The sequence below is a fragment of the Microcebus murinus genome, chromosome 13 (assembly GCF_040939455.1).
Source record: "Microcebus murinus isolate Inina chromosome 13, M.murinus_Inina_mat1.0, whole genome shotgun sequence".
NCBI lineage: Eukaryota > Metazoa > Chordata > Mammalia > Primates > Cheirogaleidae > Microcebus > Microcebus murinus.
Genome location: NC_134116.1, coordinates 84191462 through 84218821, shown reverse-complemented (window position 1 = coordinate 84218821; position 27360 = coordinate 84191462). Strand labels below are relative to the sequence as shown.

The 27360-nt window shown below is 64.1% G+C and overlaps 1 protein-coding gene across 2 annotated transcripts in view; it reads left to right on the top strand.

Annotated features, from left to right (window-relative positions):
- RASA3 (RAS p21 protein activator 3) overlaps positions 1–27360 on the top strand; it is a 66942-nt gene that overhangs the window by 38312 nt on the left and 1270 nt on the right. Inside the window, exons 4-23 of one of the 2 annotated variants that reach the window (XM_012765528.3) lie at positions 372–466; positions 841–917; positions 4349–4429; positions 5074–5146; positions 6390–6466; positions 8129–8233; positions 9360–9516; positions 10290–10438; positions 10963–11077; positions 11953–12027; positions 12727–12850; positions 13662–13768; positions 14693–14770; positions 15789–15866; positions 16747–16820; positions 17288–17394; positions 18069–18151; positions 19306–19514; positions 20024–20127; positions 24761–24944. In XM_012765528.3, coding sequence (XP_012620982.3) covers positions 372–466; positions 841–917; positions 4349–4429; positions 5074–5146; positions 6390–6466; positions 8129–8233; positions 9360–9516; positions 10290–10438; positions 10963–11077; positions 11953–12027; positions 12727–12850; positions 13662–13768; positions 14693–14770; positions 15789–15866; positions 16747–16820; positions 17288–17394; positions 18069–18151; positions 19306–19514; positions 20024–20127; positions 24761–24944 — 2152 coding nt within the window. Of the gene's footprint in view, positions 1–371; positions 467–840; positions 918–4348; positions 4430–5073; positions 5147–6389; positions 6467–6944; positions 7034–8128; positions 8234–9359; positions 9517–10289; positions 10439–10962; positions 11078–11952; positions 12028–12726; positions 12851–13661; positions 13769–14692; positions 14771–15788; positions 15867–16746; positions 16821–17287; positions 17395–18068; positions 18152–19305; positions 19515–20023; positions 20128–24760; positions 24945–27360 lie in introns of those variants that run through there. The other variant, XM_076009616.1, reaches the window with a different exon arrangement.

Sequence of the window (27360 nt, the reverse complement as noted above, 5' to 3'; positions counted from 1 at the left end):
GAACGCATGTGCACACACACGTAGACACACACGTGTTCTAAGCTATAGCTCACATAGGTGTGCACACACACACGTGTCCATTAAATCCTTGTGAACACTCTGTGAGGTGAGTCCTGCTCCCGCCTGCGTTTTGGAGGAAGGACGCCCTGGCGTGGAGGGCCGAGACCACCGCCTGCGCGGGGACTTGCCCTCCCGTCCCCTCAGCTCCTGCACCTGACACAGGTGATGCTCTGATACCGGAGCGTGAAATGCCCGTTCCTGCGGCGTGCGAGGGGGTGCGGCGTGGCCCCTTGCTGGAGGGGCCTGCCTTGAGTCCGGCTGTTTGGGGTAAGCCGCAGGGCTGATGCTTCTCCTCTGCTGGCCCGCTGCAGGGAAGGTGGCCATCCGCAAGGAGGACCTGCCCAAGTACCACAACAGGGACACCTGGTTCCAGCTGCAGCACGTGGACGCCGACTCCGAGGTGCAGGTGAGACCTGGCCGAGCCCCGGGAACGGGGGCCGGAAACGGACACGCAGGCTTTTGGGGCGTCACAGAGAACGGTGGCCGCAAACCGTGTGTTTGTGCTCAGAGACTCATGCGTAGGCTCGTTAGTCTTGCGTGTTCCGTCGGTTTCTGCCACGCCTGGTCCTGCCCGGCCGGGGCAGCGTCACGGACACGCGAGGCAGGCGAGGGGGCCCGGGCGGGCGGGCGGGGCTCCGGGCTGGCGGGCAGGGCGCAGAGCCCCCGAGGGAGAGCCGGTCTCGCCCCGTCCCCGGTCAGAGCTGAGCGGGCCGGTGCTCCCACCGAGCCCCGCAGCCTCCCCGGGGCCGTGCCCGGCCTGACGCTCCGTCCGTCCCGCAGGGCCAGGTCCACCTGGAGCTGCGGCTGAGCGAGGTCATCACAGACTCAGGCGTCGTCTGCCACAAGCTGGCCACGCGGTAAGCCCTTCCCGCCGCCCCGGTGGCAGGCCGACTCCCGGGACGCGCAGCGGGTTGTTTTTTAAGCAAACGTCAGAATTTCCAGACTTGCTGATTCCCCAAGACGACGACGTTTTTAGACGTTCCGGAATGTTCTTTTTAGCATGCTCGGCAAAGCAGGCGTCACCCGTAGGGTGCCGTTTGGGGCTTTTACGCACGGGCAAGGTTGCTCGGTGCCGCGTGCGGGCGGTGATTGGCCAGGCCTCCCCGCTGAGACACGAGGAGACGGGTCGGGGCTCGAACCCGCCAAGCCCAGAGTCTCCCCCCTCTGCTTTCCTGGTCATCTGCCCCTCCTCCGAGCCACCCTTCCCGCCTCTGGTGACACCGGGTCGCTGGGCTCTCCCAGCCGGCGCAGGGCGTGGGCGCCGCCAGCTGCAGCCGCCCTGGGTCCTGGGCTCTGTCCTCGCTGGGCTCACAGCAGCCCTGGCGGCGTCCGGCTTTTTTGGCACGTGAGTGACCCTGACAGCGTCCGGGCACAGAGATCCGAAATAGGGCTAGACGTACGACTCCGTGGTGTCCTCGCTCCTGCCCGGAGCCGCCCAGCAGGGAGTCGTTCCACTCATCCATTCACTCATCCACTCAGCCATCATCCACCCACCATCCACCCATTACCCATCATCCACCCATCATCCATCATCCATCTATTCTTCCACCATCCATCCACCCACCATCCACCCATCATCCATCTATCCTTCCACCATCCATCCACCCACCATCCACCCATTACCCATCATCCATCTATCCTTCCGCCATCCACTCATCCATCATCCTGCCACCACCCACCCGTCATCCACCCATCATCCATCTATCCTTCCCCCATCCATCCACCCACCATCCACCCATTACCCATCTTCCACCCATCATCCATCATCCATCTATCCTTCCACCATCCATCCACCCACCATCCACCCATCATCCATCTATCCTTACCCCATCCATCCACCCACCATCCACCCATTACCCATCTTCCACCCATCATCCATCATCCATCTATCCTTCCACCATCCATCCACCCACCATCCACCCATCATCCATCTATCCTTCCACCATCCATCCACCCACCATCCACCCATTACCCATCATCCATCTATCCTTCCGCCATCCACTCATCCATCATCCTGCCACCACCCACCCGTCATCCACCCATCATCCATCTATCCTCCCACCATCCATCCATCACCCACCACCCTTCCACTATGCACTCATCCATTCACTCATCCACCCACCATCCATCCACCCACCCATCATCCATCCACCCACCATCCTCCCATTACCCATCATCCACCCATCATCCATCATCCATCTATCCTTCCCCATCCATCCTCCCACCATCCTTCCACTATGCACTCATCCATTCACTCATCCACCCATCACCCATCATCCACCCATCTATCCTTCCCCCATCCATCCATCCACCCACCATCCACCCATTACCAGTTGTCCACCCATCATCCATCTATCCTTCCGCCATCCACTCATCCCTCATCCTGCCACCACCCACCATCAGGCACCCCTTCTGCACATAGCACAGGCTTTGGAGACAGCCACAGTTGGACTTGAACCCTGGCCACATGCACTTGGGACAGCAGATTCATCTTTGAGTCTCGGTTTCCTGGCTGACACAATGGAGATAATGACTTGCAGTGCTTTCTGATGCCTTGGTGTTTTATTTACCAGACGTTTCTGGGTCTGGGACATCACTGCAAAAGCACATGAGGTTCGTTCTGTCCAGCCGGTGGGGAGAGTGTCTGCAGGGCACTCACTCTACCAGGCCGTTACTCTGTGACCGTTTTTAAAGGTTATATCCAACATCAAAACCTATGAATGTTAAAATGAATACAACGTGTTGTGCTCCTTGCACTCTGAATCCCAGATTAGTGGGCTGCGTTGGCCACTTGGTGTGTTTCCCGGTTCAGGGTGTGAGACGCCCTCCGAGGGCAGAGTGGGGTCTCTCTCCTCCTGTGTTTGGGGACTCCATCCTGCGCCGGCTGCTCCCGCACAGCGCAGGGACCGCGTTCAGGCGTGGGGCTCTGGGGGTGTCCGAGGGGCCACCAGGTTCCCGCCGGCCTGTGTGTTTTCGGGGATGGCCGGCCCGGGGATCTCTCCTCCTGCTCCCGGACGCTTTCCTGTAGCGCACTGGGGGCCAGGGCGGTGCGGGGAGGTGCGTGAGTGAAGGAGGCTGACCAGAGACCAGGTGAACAATCTTGGAGAAAACAGAAACACCCCAGAAAGCAGAGGAAGCGGGAAAGATCGAAAACCCTTGGGTTGAGCTCATAGGAATAAGGGATCCATTGCGGAGGCAGGATTTCTGGAAGAAAAAAATGGTACAGAGCAGAGAGAGGAGGGAACTCCAGGAACGGCCCCCAGCGTGGGGGCGGCGTGGCGCACGCCTGCTGTGGACGGAGACAAACCCCTGCGTAGAAAAGTTCCGTGAGATGCTCAGAGGCGCCCGAGGGCCTCCAGGGGGCGGCAGCTCCCGGCGCACCTGCCGGGCGCACCTGCGGGGCGCGGGGAGGGGGACAGGCGCGGAAGCTCGGAGGTCGGGAGGAGCGATCCTCCGTCTTAGCCAGCCTGCCGCGGCCTGTGCCCGTGAGCTCACGGGAGGACGGACACCCGGTCCTTGCGCCCCACACACGTGACCCACGGAACGTGCCGAGCGCGCACGCCCTCGGACGCGGGCTCTGGGCGCAGCCGTGTCCCTGGGAGGGAGGCCCGCACCGTGCAGGCCCCCAGGCAGGGTCCTGGCCGAGTGGCGGAGGTGAGGTCCGGGAGTCCGAGGGCATCGTGGTGACTGCGGGGAGCGGCCCCTCCCGGGGCGCAGGAGTCCGCGCACACACGCACGGTCTGAGCCGCCACGCGGGTGCAGAGCTTCGGAGCAGCAGGGGTGGACGCGACCCCCGGCCCATGCAATTCACGACGTCCAGCCGCCACGCAAAACGCGACCCGCCAGGACGCAGCACGGTGTTGTAGCCGTGCGACAGTTCCAGAGCTTGCAGCACACCCGAGCCGTCGCAGCCGCCCCGCCCACGGGTGGGAATCCGCGGGCGAGTGAAGTCCGCGACGGGGCGGGGCCGTCCGGCCCGCGGGGTCGGGAGGGCTCAGTTTCCCCATCTGTGAAATGGGACTGAGTTGTTCCTGCCTCTGCGATGCTGCAGGAGAGCCAGGGAGGCGCGCAGAACCCCAGGACACCGGCCGTGGGGAGCCAGGGTCTCGGGGCGCAGCTGTCTGGGACCTGCAAGCGGGGACCAACCCCCTCCAGCTGAGCCCCAGACGCAGCTGCCCCCGCCAGCCACGTGTAGCTGTCACCGCCCAGTGGGCGGGGCTCCAGGAAGCCCGCCCCCTGCCCTTACCTGTGGCCCGCGTTCCCCCAGCCTCTGCCCTTGTCTCCCCAGCGTCGTGGAGTGCCAAGGCCTCCCCATCGTGAACGGGCAGTGTGACCCTTACGCCACGGTGACACTGGCAGGACCACTCAGGCAAGTCGCCCCTGGGCGGTGCTGGGAGGGGCGGGCCGCAGGGGCGTGTCCGTTCCCGCCTTTCCTTTCCTGCTCTTTGTCGTGTGACAAGAAAGCCCTGTGTCCCCACGTGTCCTCAGCTAGGTGTCTGGCTCAGCAAAGGCTCCTGGTTTGCACACTGGCAGCTGGAGACAGAAATGTCTATAAGCTAAATAAGGTGGAACTTTATGTGTGCCTCTGAGACCTTACTCTTTTGTTTTTTGGTTTGTTTTTTTTTGAGACAGAGGCTCACTGTTGCCCCGGCTAGAGTGCTGTGGCGTCAGCCTAGCTCACAGCAACCTCAGACTCCTGAGCTCCAGTGATCCTCCTGCCTCAGCCTCCTAAGTAGCTGGGACTACAGGCATGTGCCACTGTGCCCGGCTAATTTTTCCTATATATTTTTAGTTGTCCGGCTAAATTTCTTTCTGTTTTCAGTAGAGAAGGGGTCTTGCTCTTGCTCAGTCTGATCTCAAACTGCTGACCTCCAGCGATCCTCCGGCCTCGGCCTCCAAGAGTGCTGGGATAACAGGCGTGAGCCACCTCGCCTGGACTCAGAGCTCGGTTTTGAGACCGACAGATTTGGCGTCCGTGGTGTGTTTGACCCCGACCCTCCTCTCTTTCGACAGGTCGGAAGCCAAGAAGACAAAAGTGAAAAAGAAGACCAACAACCCCCAGTTTGACGAGGTGTTTTACTTCGAGGTTGGTATCGAGGTGCCCTGGCCGCGGTCTCTGGGAGCCGTTTCAGGACAGCCGCTGGCAGCCCTGGGATTGGGACCCACGTGGCTCTCCGGGAACCCCCATCCTCCCCCCAGAAAGAAAGGGCCGGGCTTGCGTTGAAAGCCGGCAGGTCGATGCCTTCCAGACGGCCGGACGTTGGGGTTTTGCTTGCCCGGTGTTGGGTCTCTGGTTTTGCGGCTGCCCCGCCCGGGCCTCAGAGCACAGGCCGGGGGCTTGTCCCCGGCGACAGTGAGGGTCACGGTTCAGACACCGGGTCACCAGGCTGAACGTGAGGCTCCGCGATCAGTAAGCGGCAGGCGCCAGGGCTGAGCCTCCAGAGCAGGGCAGGTGCCAGTCTGAGCGGAGCGAGGCCCCGTCTCTGCCAAAAACGGATAAGTCACGCGGGCCGGCGGGGGCGATTGCCTGTGTCCCAGAAACTCGGGAGGCCGAGGCGGGAGGCTGCCCTGAGCCCAGGAGCTGGAGGCTGCGTTGAGCTGTCACGACACCGCTGCCCCAGCCTGCGTGACAGAGCGCGACCCTGTCTCAAAATAATAATGAAAAGAACAGAACCAGTAAGCGGGCTGTGCAGCCTGTGAGCACGTCACCTGTGCCCTGTCTGTGACGCCCTCTGGGGTGTGTGGCCTCCACTGGGTCCAGCCCTTTCCATATTTGAGGGAAGGAGGAACAGGGCAGTGCTCGGTCTTTTGTTCTTCTCACCGTTCCCCAGACGCCGGGCACAGTTGGGGCTGGTCGTGGGCGTGGTCGTGGGTGGCCCCGTGTGTCCTGCAGGGTGGGGTCCCTAGAATCTCAGGGAGCTGCCTGGAGGTGGGGCCGTCGGGGGCAGTGGTGGCCTCTGTCCCCCTCCCCCTCCCCCATGCTGCGTCAGGAGCAAGGGCAGCAGGGCCAGCCAGGCGGGAGGCTTGTCCCAGCCCAGCCGAGAGTCCGGGGACAGCTCAGGTCCCCAGTGAGGGCCTCGGCCAGCTGTGGCCTTGGGGCATGTTCCTGCATGACCTGTGCAGCCCCTGGGTCTTCCTCTCAGGGGTGCTGTGAGTGGGAGGTGCCGGCACCCCCAAACCCAGGCACTCAGGAGATCAGGCCTGAATCCCAGTCCCGCCTCCACTTCCTGCCAAGTAAGTGGGGTGCCCGGCCCGGCTCCTTCCCGGACCGCCTGGGGGCCGCCCTGCGCAGCCGCTCGGCCTGAGCGCTTCTCTCCCTCCAACGCCAGGTGACCAGGCCCTGCAGCTACAGCAAAAAGTCCCACTTCGACTTCGAGGAGGAGGACGTGGACAAACTCGAAATCAGGTGGGTGAGGAAACCAGGCTCAGGCTCCTGCGTGGCGCTTTCACTCCGAACTCACCTCTGCTGCTCGTTCGCTTTTGCTTCTAGAATCAGGCAGGGACGGAAGCAGGTTTGTGCGCTCCTGGTGATTCTAACGCCGGGATGTTAGACGCAGTGGTTGAGGCGAGAGCGTTTGCCGTGAACGTCCCAGATGTTGGGACCACGGGCCCGGCAGAGATTTATTTACCGCACAGACGGGCGTGGTCTCACTTTGCAATAGGAGGAAGTGAGGGTCAAAGCACGTGTGCTGCTCTCGCCCGTGAGGCTCTGCCGCTGGGAACCTCGGGCCACGGCGGCGGACACACTGCAGCCACGGGTCCGGCGCTCCGAGGGCCTGGTCTGGCGCCTGTGCAGCCCCGGCCCCAGCCGAGCCTGTTCCCTGGGGAGACGCCAGGCCGGACACCGGCGAAACCGCCTCCCCCTGGCCCTGCGTTCTCCTTCCCTGTCTGGTAGAGGCGTTTATTTCCTCTTCGTGAGAGTGAGGACAAGTGTGCAGGCGGCTCCGCGGCCCCCAGGGATCACGGCAGTGGGGTGGGTCTGGGGGGGGGCCTGCAGCCGGTGGCCATGAGGGACAGGGTGGGGGGTCAGGGGTTCCCCAGTTTGCACAGTTTAGACCCGCTTCCTTTAGGCCAGGTGTCCCACAGTGCACCTGCTCTCGCTGGGATTTGCGCAGACAACAGCCGGGCCTCGCTTCTAGGCTCTCCCCTCCACGGCCATGGCCGGCTGCCGCAGCACACTTAGACCTGCCTGCCGCAGGGGTTTTCCGCTCCGTGGGTGGAGCCGTGACCCTGGGGCACCCGACCGGCCGGCGCTGTGCCTATCAGATGCAGCCCAGGCCGCAAGTCGGGTTACCCTGAGCAGGCCCTGGAGAGAAGGGGGTTAGCGAGGGCCCTGCCATGCCGGACACCAGCAGGCTGCTTGGAACGACGGCACGCACTTGTCACGCAGAGCCACACGGGGTGCTGCCGTTTGCAGGTGTTCGAGACCCAGCCACGGTGCCCGTGGGTGTCTGGCCCCGGACTGGGATTCACGCTGGTGGTTCATACACAGCTGGGGGAACAAGGTTCTAAGTGGAGGGAGGAGGCGTGTTTGAAGGCGCCGAGATTTCGTCAGGTGGGAGCAAGGAGCACCTGGCTGTTGCAGGGCACCTGACCACCTGGCCACCAGGGCTGGTGCCTTCGGTGTCCTGGGCTGAGCCCTGCAGGTCAGAGCCGCGGCCGGCACTGGGCACAGCCACGAGGCGCACCCGGCAGGGCCCCGGCATGGCCCGCGCCCCGCCCAGGCAAGCGGGCAGCTCCCGGGCCCCTAACGGGAGACGGTGCTGACCCAGAGTGGCCGCACCTGCTCGACGTCCTGGCGCACATAGCAGGGCCCAGCGGGTCCCTCCCATCACCTCACTGGGGGCTGCATCCTGGGGGCTCGGCCCTTCCAAACTCCCCCACCCCCCGCCTGTTCCTTGCACCCGGGAAACGAAGTCTTTGTCCCAGAGCAGCACCCGGGTTCGACACGGCTTAACGTGCTCAGTCTAGACCTTCGCTGACGCTCACTGCGCACGCGCTGGAGGCGCCTGCGCCAGGCCCCGCCCACTGGTCTGCTGGTGAGACCTGAGTGTTCTGCCGTTTGCAGAGTTGACCTCTGGAACGCCAGCAACTTGAAGTTCGGGGACGAGTTCCTGGGAGAGCTGCGGATCCCGCTGAAGGTGCTGCGCCAGTCCGGCTCCCACAAGGCCTGGTAAGCCGCGGCGTCCGCGCGGGACGGCCCAGCCAGCGGGAGCCGCCCCAGCTGCAGGACAGAGCGGTGCAGAGGCCGCGTGCTGCCCTTGGCCGCCTACCTGGCTCCCGCTCAGTGGGGGGAGAGGTGTGAGGAGCCCCCAGCGCTGGGAGGAAGCCAGGGTGGGCGTGGCCTTGCACTCGGAAACAGACCTGGTTACCGCAGCCCCGTCTGCCCGGGGCGATTCCCAGGACACTGTGATTTGGGGCAGTTCTCCACGTTTCGCCTCCCAGCGTGAGGGGCGTGGGCTCTGCCCTGGAGCCCACTCGAGGACGGGGCCCGCAGCTCGCGTGCCTGCTGCTTGTTTCCTCGGGGTGGTTGGTGCTTGGCATTAGCAATGGGCCTCCGTGTTATTTCTCCGTGAGTCACACCTTTCCCAGACTCACGCTGTGTGAGAGCACAGGTGACCTGGTGGTAGCTCTGCACCACGCTGCCTGGGCGCCGCGGCGGTTTTCTATCGCCAGGAACCCGTGGGCTCCGTGAAGACAGCGCTGGCTGGGGCCCCGGACCAGTCAGGTTTCCTGCTCGCGCTTAGCAGGCCCCCCGCCCGGGCAGCCCACCAAGGCCACTGGTGGCCGGGTGCCCCAGACACAAGCTCTGTCCACACGCTCTCACACCCCCGGCCAATGCAGTCGGCCCCCCTGGGCAGCTGCAAAGATGAAACGTGGCGGTCAGAAATCAGCCCCTAATGACTGTGTGCACAGGGCCTGCCCGGCCCACCTGCACGAGGTCACCGTCCCCTCTGAGGTCCGAAGCCACCCACAGCGAGTTAGAGCAGTTTCAGTTCTGTCCTGCACCTGCTCTCATTGTCAGGGTCACTCTGCAAGGTGCCCTGTGCGGGCAGCAGAGTCCCCCTAAGGCTGCGCACCTGTGGGCTGACTACCTACCTCCCCGGCGCTTGTCCCCATCAGCTCCTCCCCTCGGCTGTGAGGGCAGCCCCGTAGGGAACCTGCGCTGGGGCGCACAACAGGTGACCAGACCCTGCGGGGCGTCCTGCAGGGTAGCCCCAGACCCCAACACAGCGCCCAGGGAGCCCAGCTCCCTGAAGGGTGCTGCTGCCCACACGCCCTTCCGTGTCCTCCCGCAGGTACTTCCTTCAGCCCCGGGACAACGGCAGTAAGAGCCCGAAGCCGGACGATCTGGGGTCCCTGCGGCTGAACGTGGTGTACACCGAGGACCACGTGTTTTCCTCCGACTACTACAGCCCTCTGCGGGAGCTGCTGCTCAAGTCTGCAGACGTGGAGGTGTGTGCCCGGGCGCCCCCTGTGTGGGCACCAGAACCTCTGGGTGCAGGACAGGTGCCCCTGCCCGGCCCCGCCCCTGCCCGGCCCCACCCCTCCAGGCCCCACCCCTCGTCTGCAGCCCCGCCTCCTGCCCACCTGTCTGGCCCCACCCCTGCCAGGCCTCACCCCTCCAGGCCCCACCCCTCGTCTGCAGCCCCGCCTCCTGCCCACCTGTCTGGCCCCGCCCCTGCCAGGCCTCACCCTGCCCCCTGCCCGCCCCCCACCCGCCTGTCCAGCTCTACCAGGCCCCCCGCCCTGCAGCCCCGCCCCTGCCCCGCCCCGCCCCTGTGGCCCTACCCCGGCCAGGCCCTGCCCCCTTGTCTGCCTGTCCAGCTCTACCAGGCCCCGCCCCCGCCCCTGCCCTGCCCCACCCCGCCCCTGTGGCCCTACCCTGGCCAGGCCCTGCCCCCTTGTCCGTTTGTCCAGCTCTACCAGGCCCCGCCCCTGCCCCGCCCCACCCCTGGGGCCCTACCCTGGCCAGGCCCCGCCCCCTGTCCAGCTCTACCAGGCCCCGCCCCCGCCCTGCAGCCCCGCCCCGGCCCCTGAGGCCCCACCCCCTGCCCGCCTGTCCCAGCTGTCCCTCCCCGTGGGGTGGGGTCACCCTGCACTGCGCAGCCGCCTGACCCCTTTGCTGGGCTCTGCCCCCGGCTGCGCGCTGGGCGCCCTCGTGGCTCTCGCGACCGGGTGGGGCCAAGCCTGGCCACCGCCGCGCTGACCGCCCGCCCCGCCCCCAGCCCGTGTCCGCGTCGGCGGCCCACATCCTGGGCGAGGTGTGCCGGGAGAAGCAGGAGGCGGCCGTCCCACTGGCGCGGCTCCTGCTGCACGCGGGCAGGGTGGTGGCCTTCGTGAGCGCCATCGCCAGCGCCGAGGTGCAGAGGACGCAGTGAGTGCTGCCCCGCCGCCAGGTCGCGTACCTGCCTGCAGACAGTCCCCGGTTCTCCAGAAAGGGCCTTCTCTGGGAGGCCCCAGGGGTTCTGCAGTCTCCGCTCACCCTGAGAGCCCGCGTGCTGGAGTCCGGGGTGACAGGGGGTTAGGGGGGTGCTGCTTCCTGGGGACCTGCGGGCTGCCCTAGGACGCCTGTGATCCGGAAGGGTCCAGCATGTCCCCGTCGTGGCTGGCAACGAGGCGTTTGCTTCTCTGCTGCTCACACGCTGCCAGGGCTTCGGGGCGGGTTCTCTGCAAAAAGTCCCTGCAGAGGGGCCAGGGGACCTCGGGAGGAAGGGGCCGCTCAGGCCCCAGGCACGGACTGGCCGCGTGGCCTGCTGTGCTGGCCCCCGTGGGTTCCGCTCCTGGGAAGCTCCTGAAACAGACCCGTCCATGTCCTCGTAGTGGGTGTCAGGGATGGGCTCCGCTCCCTCGAGGGCTTTGGGGTCACGGGAGACAAATGCCCCGGACGCTGTTTCCCAGGGACCCCAACACCATCTTCCGGGGAAACTCGCTGACGTCCAAGTGCATCGACGAGACGATGAAGCTGGCGGGCATGCACTACCTGCACGTCACGCTGGGGCCGGCCATCGAGGAGGTGAGTCCCCCAGCCCGCCACCCCCCACGCCACCGTCCAGCCTGCAAACACCGGGGCTTTGAGTCAGCTTCACCTGTCACCTCCCTGCAGGGACGTCGTTTCATTAGCTTCTGTGGAAAGGGCGCTCTTGTGTATTCCAGAATCTTCCTCATTTTCTTAAATTATAAAAATATATATATATATATATATATATATATATATACACTTAAGAAAAAAATGCATCCTTCAGCTAACGACAGGACATGTAGCAAAAACTCGGTTCTTCCCAGGGACACCCTCTCTCCCCACACGCTTCTGGGTTTCCCGAGTCCTGGGAGCCGCGTGGCTTCCACCAGCCCCGGTCTGGACATCTGTCCTTGCCCGGGCACCAGCTGCGTGACGCGCTCGGGCCGTACACGTCCCACTCACGCAGCCCGGCTCCCCGGCAGACCCCTCACTGGGGCGCTGTGCAGCCATCACTCCCCAGAGTGGCCCCGTGAAAAACAAGCTCTTTGCAAATGTGAGAAAAATGTTAAATGATAACATCCTGGTTTTACATCCTGTGGACGCAAAGTCAGGACAACGCTGTGAAGTGAAAATGTCCTCAAACCCCACGACACCTCGGCCCCTGTGGGCTGACGCAGGCCTCCCTCGAGGGGTCCTGCGTGTCTGCCGGCCGCTGAGGGCTGTTTCCCCGCCTGACAGCCCGCTTGTCTACCAGGGGGCTGTGGGGCGGGCCCTGCAGCCAGGCATGGGAGACATGGGGCAGGGCCGGGAGCCGCCAGGCAGCTCTCTGAACCGGGCCCTCCGTCCCCGGGAGGCCCGAGACCTCCACCCTCCCACCCACCTGGCCCCCGAGCCGCCTCTCAGAGCCCCGTTCTGACCACGACTTCCAGATATGCCAGAGTCACAAGTCTTGTGAGATCGACCCGGTGAGGCTGAAAGACGGAGAAAACCTCGAGAACAACATGGTAAGTCCTGTTTCTTCAAGACACTGTGCAAAGCCGGGCGCCTACTTGGGGGCTTTTCAGCCTGTGTCCGTGTGGACGCTGTTTCGCCCCAGGGCCCTGGGTCAGCGGCCAGGACGCGGTGGGGGACGTTTGCCTCGAGGCTTGGCCGGCATCAGCCCCGGTGTCCTCCCCCTGTCCCGGTGGCCGCCCTGGTCTGCTCTGCCTGTTCTCCGTCCTCCCAGCAAACCCGGCTGCCTCGGGCCGCTCGCCGGACCGAGTCCCGTTCCTTAAAACAGCGAAGCTCCCTGGTGCCCAGCGTCCTCCCAACATTTTATGTGATTTCCTCATGCAGATCACACGGGGGCGGGTCGTGCCTTTAAATGACACAGTAGTTCTTGCCACCGGGCAGGTGCATCCCAGTGAATTTCAATTCTGCCCTCGGTTCAGGGGGTCGAGAGAGAAGAGGGACCCCCGGCTCCCCAGAGACCAGAGTCGTGGCTACACCACACGGATTATTGCAGCTGTTTAGCACCTGTTTGAAAGGGGTTGGCTTCTTAACCATCGCGCGAGTGTGTCTTTTGCCGCCGCAGGGCGGTGGCTGCCCCGGCCCAGCAGACTCGCTCCCTCCCTGGGCCGGACCGACGCTCAGTGCAGCCCACACGGCGGCCGCAGGGAGAGCCCGGGTCCCAGGCACGCCGGTGCACCTGTGTCCCGTTGCAGGAGAACCTGCGGCAGTTCGTGGACCACGTCTTCCACGCCATCACCACGTCCGGGGTGAGCTGCCCCACGGTCATGTGCGACATCTTCTTTTCCCTCCGGGAGGCGGCCGCCAAGCGCTTCCAGGGTGAGTGTTGGTGGAGACTCGCGCTGGGGAGAAGCGGCCGCGGGACCCCCTGCCCCCGCCACCCGCTGGCACCCGCAGCCAGGGGACGGCGCAGCTTGCTGGGCCAGAGCTGGTGCCGGGGGGCTGGCGCTGGGTTTTGCGGGGTCCACGCCCGCGGTCATTGCACCCCAATTCTTGACTGCGGTGGACCCCCGCCCCCGAGCAGGGAGGCAGCTGCTGGGCTTCCCGGGGAGGAAGGTCGGCTCTCCTGGCCTGGGCTCTGCTCAGGAAACATCCAGCCGCCAGTGGGGCTTCCCGCAGCCGACCAGGCTGGGCAGGTGCCGTGTCCTGAACTCAGCACCGGGGCGTTTGCACGGAGATGATGATGTCTCGGGTGGGGCTGTCCCCTGCTGAGCACATAAGCTGGGGCTTCCCGGGACCTGGACCCTGCTTCTGAATCCTGCGTCCGCCTGGGAGAAGCTCTGAGGCTCAGCGAGTGCCTGGCGCCTTCCGCTGCTCCCTCCTGGGCAGCCTGGCTGCGCCTGCGCCCTGCACGGCCCTGGGCCCGCTGTGTTCCTGCCTGGACGCCCCGCCGGCCCTCTGGTCCCGCAAGCAGAGCCCCCCCGGCCTACGGCTGGCTGGGCCCTCGGCAGCGGGCGGGGCAGTCCCAGGCTGGGCGGTGGCCTGGGCGGGGAGGCAGGACCCCAGCCCCAGCCCCGCTTGAGGACAAGATGGAGTGAACAGCTCACGCCCTCACACCCCGGAGGACGGCAGACCCCGGAACGAGGCCCCACCGCCCGTGCGGATGGAAAGGGCGGTTCTGTCTCTGCAGACGACCCGGACGTGCGGTACACGGCCGTGAGCAGCTTCATCTTCCTGCGGTTCTTCGCCCCGGCCATCCTCTCCCCCAACCTCTTCCAGCTCACGCCGCACCACACGGTGAGTGGGCCAGCGCCGCCCCGGCGTCCTGGTGTCCATCCCGACCTGCTAACCAGCCAGCTCCCCTTAACCAGCCAGCCCCTAACCAGCCAGCCCCTAAACCAGCCCGTCCTGTTAACCAGCCAGCCCTCCTAAACAGCCAGGACCCCTAAACCAGCCAGCCCCCCAAACAGCCAGCCCCCTAAACCAACCAGCCCCCCTAAACCGGCCAGCCCCCCTAAATGGCCAGCCCCCTACACCAGCCCGTCCTCCTAAACCAGCCGCCCCCCCTAACCCATTTGCCCCCCTAACCAGCCAGCCCCCCCAGGTGCCGGGCGCCCCTGCGCTGAGGGGAGTGGGCGCAGGCGTTCCTGGCCCGACCCGTGGCTGGCGGCTCGCCAAGCTCTCGCTGCCCGCCCGGCCTGTGCGTGTGGGAGGGTCGACGCTGTCACAGAGGTGGGGGGGGTCTGAGCAGGGCTGCGGCTGCTGTCACCACGTCCCTCCCCCCTGTGGAGCACGTGTGACCTCGTGTGTGCTCGAACACGCACTGGTGGGCAGACACCTGCCGTGTGCCGGCTCCCCTGGTTCTGGGGGTGGATGTTCTGCGGGGACACAGGTCGAGACACGTCAGAGGATCCGGCAGGGCTGGGAGGAGTCAGGGCGAGGGTTTGAGGGGCCCCTTCCCCGCTGGCTTTAGGCTAACCCCCAGGCTGAGCATGGCGGGCTCCCGCGCACGCGTGGGAACGCAGGCCGCAGGTCTGGGCAGAGCCTGAGGCTGCAGCTGCTGCTCCCCAGCAAAGGCTTTCCAGATTGTTCCGTCTCACCGGAGCTCGCCCACACGCCGCAGCGGCTTGCGGGCGATGCTCGTTGTGTCCACGGGGGCCAGTCCCGGCCTCTTGCAGGACTGGGACAGAGCTGCTCACGTGGCCCTGCCCCGTCCCACAGGACCCCCAGACCTCCCGGACCCTGACCCTGGTCTCCAAGACCATCCAGACGCTCGGCAGCCTGTCCAAGTCCAAGTCCGTAAGTCCAACGCCGTCCGCGTCTCTCTCGTGAGAGCACGCCGATTCCCTTCTCTCTTTGGGAGCTACAGCTAGCGGGCCTCACACGCGGGCACCTGTAGCACATCACAAGGACAAGGAACAAACGGGAAACCTAGCCCCAAATCCACACCAACCACCTTAACCACCTCGGCACGGGCGGCGCTCACCGGCCACCGCGACACCTCGCCCACAGCCGCACTCACGGTCCGCACGGCGGTCTGTGCTGTGCGCTGACGACGAGTCAGTCTTGCTCTTGTGTGATGAGGAGAGCTTCAAAGCACTGAAAGCTTGTTTTCCTTTACAGGCAGCTTTACTTGCAACATAAACTAGAATAGGTAACACATACATATATGTTTTCATTACGTTATTTTTACATGTTCACAATTTTATCTTGATGAATGAAAAATTAGAGAAGTCATATCACGGCTGCTGGTTAAAGTCGCTGCTCGGTTCATCTGTGGCTGTCGACTATAGTCCACCCTCGTACCGAAGTGGTTAACACATAGAACATTCTGGAGCCTTCCAGGCGCGTCTGCGCCCTCCGGAATTGCCATTCTTTGCCTTTCGAGAGTGCGTGGGCACGGCTCCCCTGCAGGGCAGCGAACACCTGGCCCCTGACAGTCCTGAGGCAGCCACGCCTTGGTGCCATCGTGATTCGGCCCGCCGCCCGGCCCCTGCGGTAGCACTTGACCCTGCCGGCCACTCTCGGGCGGGACTTGGGCTCCGTCAGCCCTGGGGCCTGTGACCCAGCCCCCGAAGCCCCATCTGGGAAGCCACACCTGTCCCCAGCTCCTTTCTGCACACGCCTGGGCTACTCCTGGTCAGGGCTGGCCCGTGGGCTCTGCCACGCACCCGGCAGTTTCCGGGTCTCACGTGAATCGCCGTACACAGTCGGTGCCTCTGGCCTTCCTGGTCGTACACAGTCAGTGCCTCTGGCCTTCCTGGTTGACCACGAGCCGCGCACTCTCCGGCCCTCACCGCTGCCGGTCTCCTTGCAGGCCAGCTTCAAGGAGTCCTACATGGCCACGTTCTACGAGTTCTTCAACGAGCAGAAGTACGCGGACGCTGTGAAAAACGTGAGTGTCCACGGAGCCTACCACGCTCGCCGCCTGTCATGCCGGTCCCAGGAAACAGCGTGGCCCCTTCTGGTTGAGGTGGAATCTGCACAGCACGAAATTGGCGGCAACGCCCAGCCCAAAATGTTTCAGCGCCTAGAAGCTGCTCGCGGCGCTGCCCACTCGCCCTCCGGTTCCAGGGCGCCCTCGCCTCCCAGGGCTGTTTGGCTCTCCTCGGCTCCACCCCTGGCCCCTCACGCTCCGAGTCTGAGCCCCTCCCCTCCAGCCACCTGCGCGGGCACCTGCGAGTGTCGTGGCCTTGCTCACCCCACGCCTCAGCTGTGGCGCCCTGGGCCCTGGCCAGAGCCGGGCGGCAGCTGCGAGAAAAGGCCCTGCACCCAGAGCTCTGCCCTTGTCTGCCGCCCAGACGCAGCCCTGGGTGCAGCGCTGCCGGACTGTGCAGAAGGGAAGGGAGCGAGCGGTGCTGGGAGTGGTCCCCAGCTAGTGGGAGGATCCCAGGGAGACCCCACCTGCCAAAACCTACCGAAACCCCTCCCCCCCACCCCTGCAACTGGCACTCAGGGAACCAGGGCGGTGCCTGCCCGTGGGAAGTGGCCGCTCCGGGTGGACCTGTGCTGCCTCCTCCCCTGCCAGGATCTCCCATTTCTATCCGCCCTGCCCGCTCCCCTGTGAGCTGCAGGTGGGTTTCCAGGTGTGCCCTGAGCCTGGCCTCTCACCTCCACACACCTGAGGGCATAGCAGGAGGACACACAGAGTGACCGTCACCTCCCCGCAGCCTGCTCTGAGGAGACGCAGGTCCCCAGCCGACACCATGCGTGAGAACACGTGTGCGAGGAGGGGTGGCTGCCCCGCTAACGGCCTGATTGCTTCCCCACCGCAGTTCCTAGATCTGATCTCGTCCTCGGGGAGAAGAGACCCCAAGAGCGTAGAGCAGCCCATCCTGCTCAAGGAAGGGTAAGCAGCGCCACTGTGGATGGGGAGATGTGGGTGGGCTGCGGCCCATGGAGGCACGGTGGCCCCAGGGCGGTGGGGCTCTGGCTGGAGTCCCTCGGCCTCCTGTCCCTTCTCCGAGACTCTGCCCCGTGGAGAAGAGCCTGGGGGGCGGTGCACGGCCTGGGGGTGGGGATCCCCACGCTGCCCGGCCACACCCGCCTCCTGCCCACACTCCCAGGGTTTCCTCTTGGGAGGCTGGGGGCGCGGTGGGGGGCGGGGAAGGCCTTGGGCACCTGCCTGTGAGCTCAGCTCGATTCCTCCGCCGTGCTCTCCGTGGTCCTTGGCGGGGGACATGGTGGCGCATCTTGTCTCCTCCTTTGACCTCCTGGGGGTCCCAGCACGTGGGAACACCCCATCCCTCCCGGTGGTGGGGGAGGGTGAGGTGCCCGCCTCTAGGACCCTCCCGGACTGCGTGTTCTTCCCGACAGGTTCATGATCAAGAGGGCGCAGGGGAGAAAGCGCTTTGGGATGAAGAATTTCAAGAAGAGATGGTTTCGCCTGACCAACCACGAATTCACCTACCAGAAAAGCAAAGGTAACTCGCGCCTCACCTGCGCCCTGAGCGGCTGCTTTTCTGCGGGGACGGGGCGGGAAGGGCTGTCCTGGGGGTGCAGATGCCGGGTGGAGGAAGCCTGAGACACCTCTGCACCGGGATGGGTGAGAAACTTAGTCTTAAGAACCCGCCACAAATACAAAACTGACAAGGCCACGAGGCCCTTCCCGTGCGCAGGCCCTGCTGCTCCTGTGCCCGCCTGTCTGTGGCCGTGGCCCAGCCTGTGGCACTCGGCATGGGGGTGCGCGTGCCACCCGGCAGGCCGTGCTGGGGAGGTTCCCTCAGCTGCGCGTGCGTGGTCCATGCTCCGCTGATAACCTCACTGCGCGTTGGAGAGGGTGGCCGGGCGCACAGCTCCGCCGCAGGGGTTGGGCTCACTGGGTCAGGGAGAAGCCTTGTTCCCTCTTGGCTGTTCTCTCCTGGGTCTGAAACGCCCCATCCAGACGATGAAGTGTGGGACGGGACTCCCCTCCCCACCAGAATGGCGAGTGCGTTTCCGGGGGTCATGGCCGTTCAGGCTCAGCGCTGGTCCTGCCTGGAGGGCGCAGGAGGCCAATGGGGCCGCATGTCCAGGCACCCACAGGCCTGTTGTGATGCGGCCTCCCGCCAGGGCCGGGGTGGGGGCCCTGGGCTCGCTCACGGAGCCTCTGCCGCAGGGGACCCGCCGCTGTGCAGCATCCCCATCGAGAACATCCTGGCGGTGGAGCGGCTGGAGGAGGAGTCCTTCAAGATGAAGAACGTGAGTGCGCGTCCCCAGGTCTGCGCGTCCCCGGGTCTGCGCGCCCCCGGGTCTGCGCGTCCCCGGGTCTGCGCGCCCCCAGCGGGTTCGTGGGTGCAGCTGGGTTTTGCGTCCAACCTGCACCGAGGGGGCGGCTCTCCCTGGGGGTCCCGGGCAGAACCCGCTGCTCCCGCCGGCTTCCTGGCAAGGAACCAGGAGCGGGCTGGGGATGTCGGGGTTTCTCCGTGGAGCTTCGTTTATTCTGATGTGAGTTTGGGCTCACGGAGGAATTAGAGGAAAGGGACGGGGATTCCCCGCGGAGGGATCCTGTTCCTCGTGGTGGGGACCCAGCAGTGTGGAGAGTGTGCGTCACTGCGCACCGTGCCTCACTGCGCACCAAGTGGCGACCTCCCCGCTCGCTCACCCCGCCTTCTGGCACAGCCTGGCCAGTGTTGTTGGGAGTCCTAGACCCCTCCCACCTCAGGATTTGTCCCCCCCATCCCTCCCGCCTGGGACGCCCTGCGCCCCCACCCGCTTTCTCCACCTCTTTTCCTCTCCAGACCTGAGCGCCGCTGGGACCACGCACGTGGTCTCCCCGCCCCCACACGCCCCTGTGCTTTGTGCCTCCTCTGTTTGTAGTGCTGGCGGGATGTTCACAAGGTCAGGGACTCGGGCCACACAATGTCCCAGGACCTAGGAGGTACCTGGCAGTCAGTCGCGTTTGTTGACTGTTAGACGCCAATGGGTGCTGGGAGGCCTCATGAGGCCCCAACACCTGGCTAGAGAGGAGGCAGCTGGGGGCGAGGGTGGCGGGGCGGGGGCTGGGAACAGGCAGGTGGGCAGGGCCAGCTCCCGAGCCCCTGGTAGGACAGCACACTCGAGTCAGCAAACAGGGAGACCCAAGGAGCAAGCCCCACGTGTATGCGGCACCCGTGGTCAGCTCCGGGGTGCCGTGGGGAGACTGCCCCGCTCTGCTCCGGGAATGGAGACCGGGGGCCCCAGGACAGGAGGTGCCGGCTAGAGGGAAAGCCCCCTTCTGCCCCCCAGCCTGAGCACTCCTGGCGCTTCCTGCCTCAGAGCGGGGCCTCAGCCCCTCCGAGGGTCGGATGACCCACGCCAAGTGCCCGCCGCACTCTAGCCGTGTGGCGCCGCCTGAGTGCGCTCCGCCCCCGCAGATGTTCCAGGTGGTGCAGCCCGAGCGCGCGCTGTACATCCAGGCCAACAACTGCGTGGAGGCCAAGGACTGGATCGACATCCTCACCAAAGTGAGCCAGTGCAACCAGAAGCGGCTCAGCGTCTTCCACCCGTCCGCCTACCTGAACGGCCACTGGCTGTGCTGCCGGGCGTCCTCGGACACGGCCGCGGGCTGCACGCCCTGCACGGGGTAGGTCTGCCCCACACCCGACGCACAGCGGGGGTTTGTGCGCAGGCGCGCAGGCGTGTCTGAGGGTGCAGGCGGCAGGGCTGTTCGCTCTGCAACGTCCAAGGAGCCTCCTGCCCCGGAAACCTTTGGACAGGGGGCTCGGTGCAGAGAGGACCCGGGTGGGTGCTGTCCTGTTTCTCTGAGCGGGGCCTAGGAGGACGCCGCCTCCCAAAAGCTGCTTCCTGCCCATGTTCTCGGGAGGCCGTTATCTGCCTGGTGGCATCAGCCGGCCTCCCTTGGTCCCTGTGGGCCTTGGGTCGTCTCTGCCAGTCTAGGAAGGAGACCGGGGTGCCTGGCCTCGCCCGGTTGTGCCCCTGAGACACTTGTGCGTGTGATGGGGACGCAGTGACAGCCTCGTGTGTGCTCAGCGCTTGACGGTCATTCAGTCCCCCGGAGCTCTCAAAGGTGGGACTGAAGAGCGTTATTTAAATCGGAGTCCTTACTGGTCTGTTCGCGCCGTGTTTGGACAGGGGCCTCCCAGCCAACATCCAGCTGGACGTCGACGGGGACCGAGAGACGGAGCGGATCTACTCTCTGTTCCTCACGTACATGGCCAAGCTGGAGAAGATGCAGGGTGAGCCCGCCGGCCCCGGGCTGCAGGCTCGAGGGGCGCCTGGCCAGGTCCCAGCTCCTGCGTCCTGCGGGCCAAGTGCAGGCGTCTCTGTGGCCCCGGCAGGCGGGAGGGCAGCTCTGTGGGGAGGAGCACTTTGGTGACAGGCCCTGCAGATGGTTGTTAGGAGGAACTTAACTTTGCATTCTCTGCACTGCCGAGCTCTCTGTAAGACCGTATTAATAACTTTTCATACCTGCAGACGTGCACACGTGTGTGGATGTGTGTGCGTGTGCATGCATGTGCACATGTGCCTCCAGGCACATTGCATGTGTTAAATCATCCTTGACATTTCTCTGTCTTACGGGATTAGAAAACGACAAGCTGTAGCTTGGGGGGGGGGAGGCAGATGCAGGAAGAGCCTGTGGGGATAAGTGGCTGGGCCATGTCTGCATCGAGGTCTGCAGATCTCGGTGCCCCCCAGAGGCGACCTGACGGGGCCTGTGAGCCCCCCAGGGTGGGAAATAGCAGAACATGCCTGGAGGTGCCTGTCAGGTTCTCCTGCTCTGACCCACAAGTGCCAGGAACGCCTTGGCCTGGAAACCCCATGCAAGTCCTGCTCCATATTCATGCAGCCGCCCATGTACGAGCACAGTCATGCCTGTTCTTGGGGCCCCTCGTGCCCTGGGTGTGCACAGGTGCCAGGCACACACATGCCATGTACACATGCACTCACCTAGCCAGCCATGTGTGTGCACATGTATACATGCCTGCATATACGCAAGGCAAACACATGCACACACATGCACTCGAACACAACACATACACTCCCATGTTCATGCTTGTGTGCATGTGTACACATGTGCATAGATGACCATATGTGTACATGCACACTCATACCTGGGCTACCCCACACATGTAGCATGTTCTCTGCAAGTGAGTAAGTCATGCATCCTGTCTGGGTCTGAGGCTCCAGGGCACCACGCTGGCTGCTCAGACCTGAGGGCGAGAGACAGTGGAGCAGGGTGGGGCCGGCCCCTGAGAGCAGTGGCCAAACAGGACATGAGCCTTGGAGAGGTGGGGCCGCCACGTAAGAGCAGGTTCAGGAATGAGGCCAACCAGGCTCTCCACCTGTTCCCAGCTCCCGCACCGGGGTCTGGGGCTGCCCCTGTACCACTGTGTCCTGCACGCACATGAGGCCTGGAACGTCCTCCGGCCTCAGGCAGGCTGACCCTTGTTCACCCTGGAAGTCCCTTCCTCCCAGGAGCACTGACCTCCCCAGCCAGCAGTCGGGGTTTGTTTCCATCATTGCAGTTATAATCTGCTCTCCTCCATTCTCAACATGCTGTGGCCTTCGGAGAACAGAGCGCAGGGCTTGTCCCAGGGCCTGGCACGGAGGGGTGCTCAGCATCTATGTGCTGTCAGATGGCTAGATGGATGGACAGCTGGATGATGGATGATGAGTGGGTGTTGGATGGATGGATGGGTAGATGATGGATGGATGATGGGTGGTGGATGGATGGATGGGTGGTGGATGGATGATGGGTGGTGGATGGATGGATGATGGGTGGTGGATGGATGGATGGATGATGGGTGGTGGATGATGGGTGGTGGATGGATGGATGATGGGTGGTGGATGGATGGATGGATGATGGGTGGTGGATGGATGGATGGATGATGGGTGGTGGATGGATGATGGGTGGTGGATGGATGATGGGTGGTGGATGGATGGATGGGTGATGGATGGATGATGGGTGGTGGATGGATGGATGATGGGTGGTGGATGGATGGATGGATGGATGATGGGTGGTGGATGGATGGATGGATGGATGATGGGTGGTGGATGGATGATGGGTGGTGGATGGATGGTGGGTGGTGGATGGATGATGGGTGGTAGATGGATGGTGGGTGGTGGATGGATGGGAGGTGGTGCATGGATGGGTGATGGGTGGTGGATGGATGATGGGTGGTGGATGGATGGTAGGTGGTGGATGGATGGATGATGGGTGATGGGTGGTGGATGGATGATGGGTGGTGGATGGATGGTGGGTGGTGATGGATGGTGGATGGATGATGGGTGGTGGATGGATGATGGGTGGTGGATGGATGGATGATGGGTGGTGGATGGATGGTGGGTGGTGGATGGATGATGGGTGGTGGATGGATGATGCATGGATGATGGGTGATGGATGGATGATGGGTGGTGGATGGATGGATGATGGGTGGTTGATGGATGGTGGATGGATGGATGATGGGTGGTGGATGGATGGATGATGGATGGTGGATGGATGGATGATAGATGGATGATGGGTGGTGGATGGATGGATGATGGGTGGTGGATCGATGATGGATGGTGGATGGATGGATGATGGGTGGTGGATGGATGGATGATAGATGGATGATGGGTGGTGGATGGATGGATGATAGATGGATGATGGGTGGTGGATGGATGGATGGATGGATGATGGGTGGTGGATGGATGGATGATGGATGGATGATGGGTGGTGGATGGATGATGGGTGGTGGATGGATGATGGGTGGTGGATGGATGGTGGGTGGTGGATGGATGATGGGTGGTGGATGGATGGTGGGTGGTGGATGGATGGATGGGTGATGGATGCATGATGGGTAATGGATGGATGATGGGGTGATGGATAGGTGGATGGACAGATGGATGGGTGGATGGACGGCTGGATGATGGGTGGATGGATGGATGATGGGTGGTGGATGGATGGATGGATGGATGATGAGTGGTGGATGGATGGTGGGTGGTGGATGGATGATGGGTGGTGGATGGATGGTGGGTGGTGGATGGATGATGGGTGGTGGATGGATGGTGGGTGGTGGATGGATGATGGGTGGTGGATGGATGGTGGGTGGTGGATGGATGGATGGGTGATGGATGCATGATGGGTAATGGATGGATGATGGGGTGATGGATAGGTGGATGGACAGATGGATGGGTGGATGGACGGCTGGATGATGGGTGGATGGATGGATGATGGATGGATGGGTAACAGATGACAGATGGATGGATACTGAGTGGTGGATGGATGGGTGACAGATGATAAATGGATGATGGGTGGGTGATGGATGGGTGGATGGACTGATGGATGATGGGTGTTGATGGATGATGGGTGGATGGATGGGTGATGGATGGATGGGTGACAGATGACAGATGGATGGATGCTGAGTGGTGGATGGATGGATGATGGGTGGTGGATGGATGATGGGTGGTCGATGGATGGATGATGGGTGGTGGATGGATGGATGATGGGTGGTGGATGGATGGATGATGGGTGGTGGATGGATGGATGATGGGTGGTGGATGGATGATTGGTGGTGGATGGATGGGTGATGGATGATGGGTGGTGGATTGATGGTGAGTGGTGGATGGATGATGGGTGGTGGATGGATGGATGATGGATGGATGGGTGACAGATGATAGATGGATGATGGGTGGGTGATAGATGGTGAGTGGTGGATAGATGGATGATGGGTGGTGGATGGATGGATGATGGGTGGTAGATGGATGGATGCTGAGTGGTGGATGGGTGGATGGAGGATAGATGGATGATGGGTGGATGGATGATGGGGTGATGGATGGATGATGGGTGGGTGATGGATGGATTATGGGTGGTGGATGGATGGATGGATGATGGGTGGTGGATTGATGGATAGATGATGGGTGGTGGATGGGTGGATGGAGGATAGATGGATGATGGGTGGATGGTTGATGGGGTGATGGATGGATGATGGGTGGGTGATGGATGGATGATGGGTGGTGGATGGATGGATGGATGATGGGTGGTTGGATGGATGATGGGTGGGTGGTGGATGGATGATGGGTGGTGGATGGATGGATGCTGAGTGGTGGATGGGTGGATGGAGGATAGATGGATGATGGGTGGGTGATGGATGGGTGGATGGACTGATGGATGATGGGTGTTGATGGATGATGGGTGGATGGATGGATGGATGATGGATGGATGGGTGACAGATGACAGATGGATGGATGCTGAGTGGTAGATGGGTGGATGGAGGATAGATGGATGATGGGTGATGGATGGATGATGGGTGGGTGGTGGGTGGATGGATAGATTGATGGGATGGATGGGTGCACAATGGATGCATGGACAAATGGATGGGCATATGGGTGGGGGCAGGTAGATGGACAGGTGAGTGGGTGGACAGGCGGGTGTTTGTGGGACAGGCAAAGGGCTGATAGTGGACACGTGGAAGCGCCCTCACACTCGGTCACCTCCCAGTAAGGAGCCCTCTTGGTGGCGTGGTCAGTGGACCCCGCTTGGCTGGACGCCTGGTGAGGTTCTGTCTCGGCTCGAGCCCCCGGCAGCGTCAGCCCTGCAGTCCCCAAGCTTTCTCGGGGCGGGCGGTTTTGTCCTGGTTGCTTCGAGACGCTGCACTGTATCAGCTGAACTCTGTCTCCCCACGCTCGACCATGGGGTCTGCCCCACCCGCCCCGTCCCCTCCCCTGCGTGTGCCGCGCCACGGTGCCGAGCACGGCAGGTGGGTGGTCTCGTCCCCCGCGTGCCACGTGGCGTGGCCTCTGCCCTGCCGACCTCGGGCCCTCGCTCGTTCTGGAATGTTACCTGGAGTGCCCGAGGGTGCTGACCGCCCTGCCCTGCCCGGTCCCCAGAGGCATGCGGGAGCAAGTCCGTGTACGCCGGCCCCGAGCAGGAGGAGTACTCCACGTTCGTCATCGACGACCCCCAGGAGACGTACAAGACGCTGAGGCAGCTCATCGCCGGCGTCGGGGCCCTGGAGCAGGAGCACGCCCAGTACCGGAGGGACAAGTTCAAGAAGACGAGATACGGAAGCCAGTGAGTCGGCTCGCGGGGGTCCCGGCCACGGCCCGGAGGGTCTCGGGGGGAGGGGCCGGGCCACCCGCCAGCCCGCGTGTGCGCCCCCGACCAGGAGAGCCCGGGGGTGCCCGCCCCGTGCCCGGCGGTGGTCCCCCCTTCAGGGCAGGTGCCCGGCTCTGTGCTCCGGCCCCCGGCTGTCTCCCGGCCCCTCTGCCGTGCCGGCCTCAGGCGCCTGAGGCCTCTGGGCCGGGCCTGGGCCTGCGCTTCCCGCCAAGGCCGGGCTGGCCCGTGCGTGTCAGGAGGTGCTGGGGCGTGCAGAGACGGCAGCCGGCGCGGCCACGGGCTGCAGGGCAGGGCGGGGCGGGTTAGCGGAGAGGAACTCCCGCTGCTCCGCAGGCCCGAGGGTTATAAGACCCTCGTGAGTCGTTGGGAGGTTAGTCACGGAAACTGCTAGAACAGCACTGGGCCCGGAGTGGGCAGGTGCCCTGGGACTGCCAGGGTGGAGCCCACCTTGGATGGGGCAGGTGGGCCCAGGGAGCCTGTATAGTGGCATCCTCCCCTCCCTCCTCCCCTCGTCCCCTCCTCCTGTCCCCTCCTTCCTGTCCCTGCCCTCTCCCTCCTCCCCTCAACCCTTCCCTCCTCCCCTCGTCCCCTCTTCCTGTCCCCTCCTTCCTCTCCCTGCCCTCTCCCTCCTCCCCTCGTCCCCTCCCTCCTCCCCTCGTCCCCTCCCTCCTCCCCTTGTCCCCTCCCTCCTCTCCCTGCCCTCTCCCTCCTCCCCTCGACCCCTCCCTCCTCCCCTCGACCCCTCCCTCCTCCCCTCGACCCCTCCCTCCTCCCCTCGACCCCTCCCTCCTCCCCTCGACCCCTCCCTCCTCCCCTCGACCCCTCCCTCCTCTCCCTGCCCTCTCCCTCCTCCCCTCATCCCCTCCCTCCTCCCCTCGTCCCCTCCCTCCTCTCCTCGCCCTCTCCCTCCTCCCCTCGTCCCCTCCCTCCTCCCCTCGTCCCCTCCCTCCTCTCCCTGCCCTCTCCCTCCTCCCCTCGACCCCTCCCTCCTCCCCTCGACCCCTCCCTCCTCTCCCTGCCCTCTCCCTCCTCCCCTCATCCCCTCCCTCCTCCCCTCGTCCCCTCCCTCCTCTCCTCGCCCTCTCCCTCCTCCCCTCGTCCCCTCCCTCCTCCCCTCGTCCCCTCCCTCCTCTCCCTGCCCTCTCCCTCCTCCCCTCGACCCCTCCCTCCTCCCCTCGACCCCTCCCTCCTCCCCTCGACCCCTCCCTCCTCCCCTCGTCCCCTCCCTCCTCCCCTCGTCCCCTCCTCCTGTCCCCTCCTTCCTGTCCCTGCCCTCTCCCTCCTCCCCTCGACCCCTCCCTCCTCCCCTCGTCCCCTCCCTCCTCCCCTCGTCCCCTCCCTCCTCCCCTCGTCCCCTCCCCCCCTTGTCCCCTCGTCACCCCCCGCAGGGCGGCTGTGGTTGGATCTGGGAGGGAAGTGGTGGAGCCAGGGACGGCGGCAGGTCCCCAGGACCCGGCCTGGACAGGCTGCCCGTGGGACCAAGCGTGAAGCCCCTCCTGGGTGGCGTGACCCGTCTGTGCCTAGGCGTGCCTGTCCCTCGCCCCTCACCCGTGCTCACCGGCACGCGGGTCGGAGGGCCCCTCTGGGAGAGCGCACGCTCGCCTTCCACGGCGTCGCTCCGCTGATGCCGGGCGTGAAGCTGGCGGGCTGGAGATGGCGCCTGCAGCCGGCCCTGCTGCTCGAGTCAGGCGTGTGCCATGGCGGCGGCGGCTACTGAGCCCCCGTGACGTGCCGGGCACGGCTCACAGACGGACAGACCCGTGCCCTGGAGCTCACACTCCACACGTGTGCACACTCTGCAGATGTGCTGGACACAGCCCCCACGCATGCCACACGTGTGTACCCGCACGACCCACACGTGTGCACACACTCTGCAAAGGTGCTACACATTCCACGCACTGCACGCAGTCCCCACACATGCCACATGTGTGCAAACAACCCACACGTTATGCACACACTCTGCAGATGTGCTGTACAGTCCATGCACTGCACACAGCCCCCCACATGCCACACGTGTGTACCCATACATGTGCACACACTCTGCAAAGGTGCTGCACACTCCACGCACTGCACACAGCCCCCACACATGCCACACATGTGTGCACACAGAACCCACACGTGTGCATACACTTTGCAAAGGTGCTGCACACTCCATGCACTGCACACAGCCCCCGCACATGCCACACGTGTGTACCCACACGTGTGCACACACTCTGCACACACACCCACACTCGGTGTGGGTCGACCTGCTGACCCGCACACTCCATGCAGTCCACACAGTCCACACACATGCCACACGTGCGTACACACATGACCTACGTGTGTGCACACAACAGACGAGGGCCGCAGTGGGCACTTCCAGAGGGGGCTC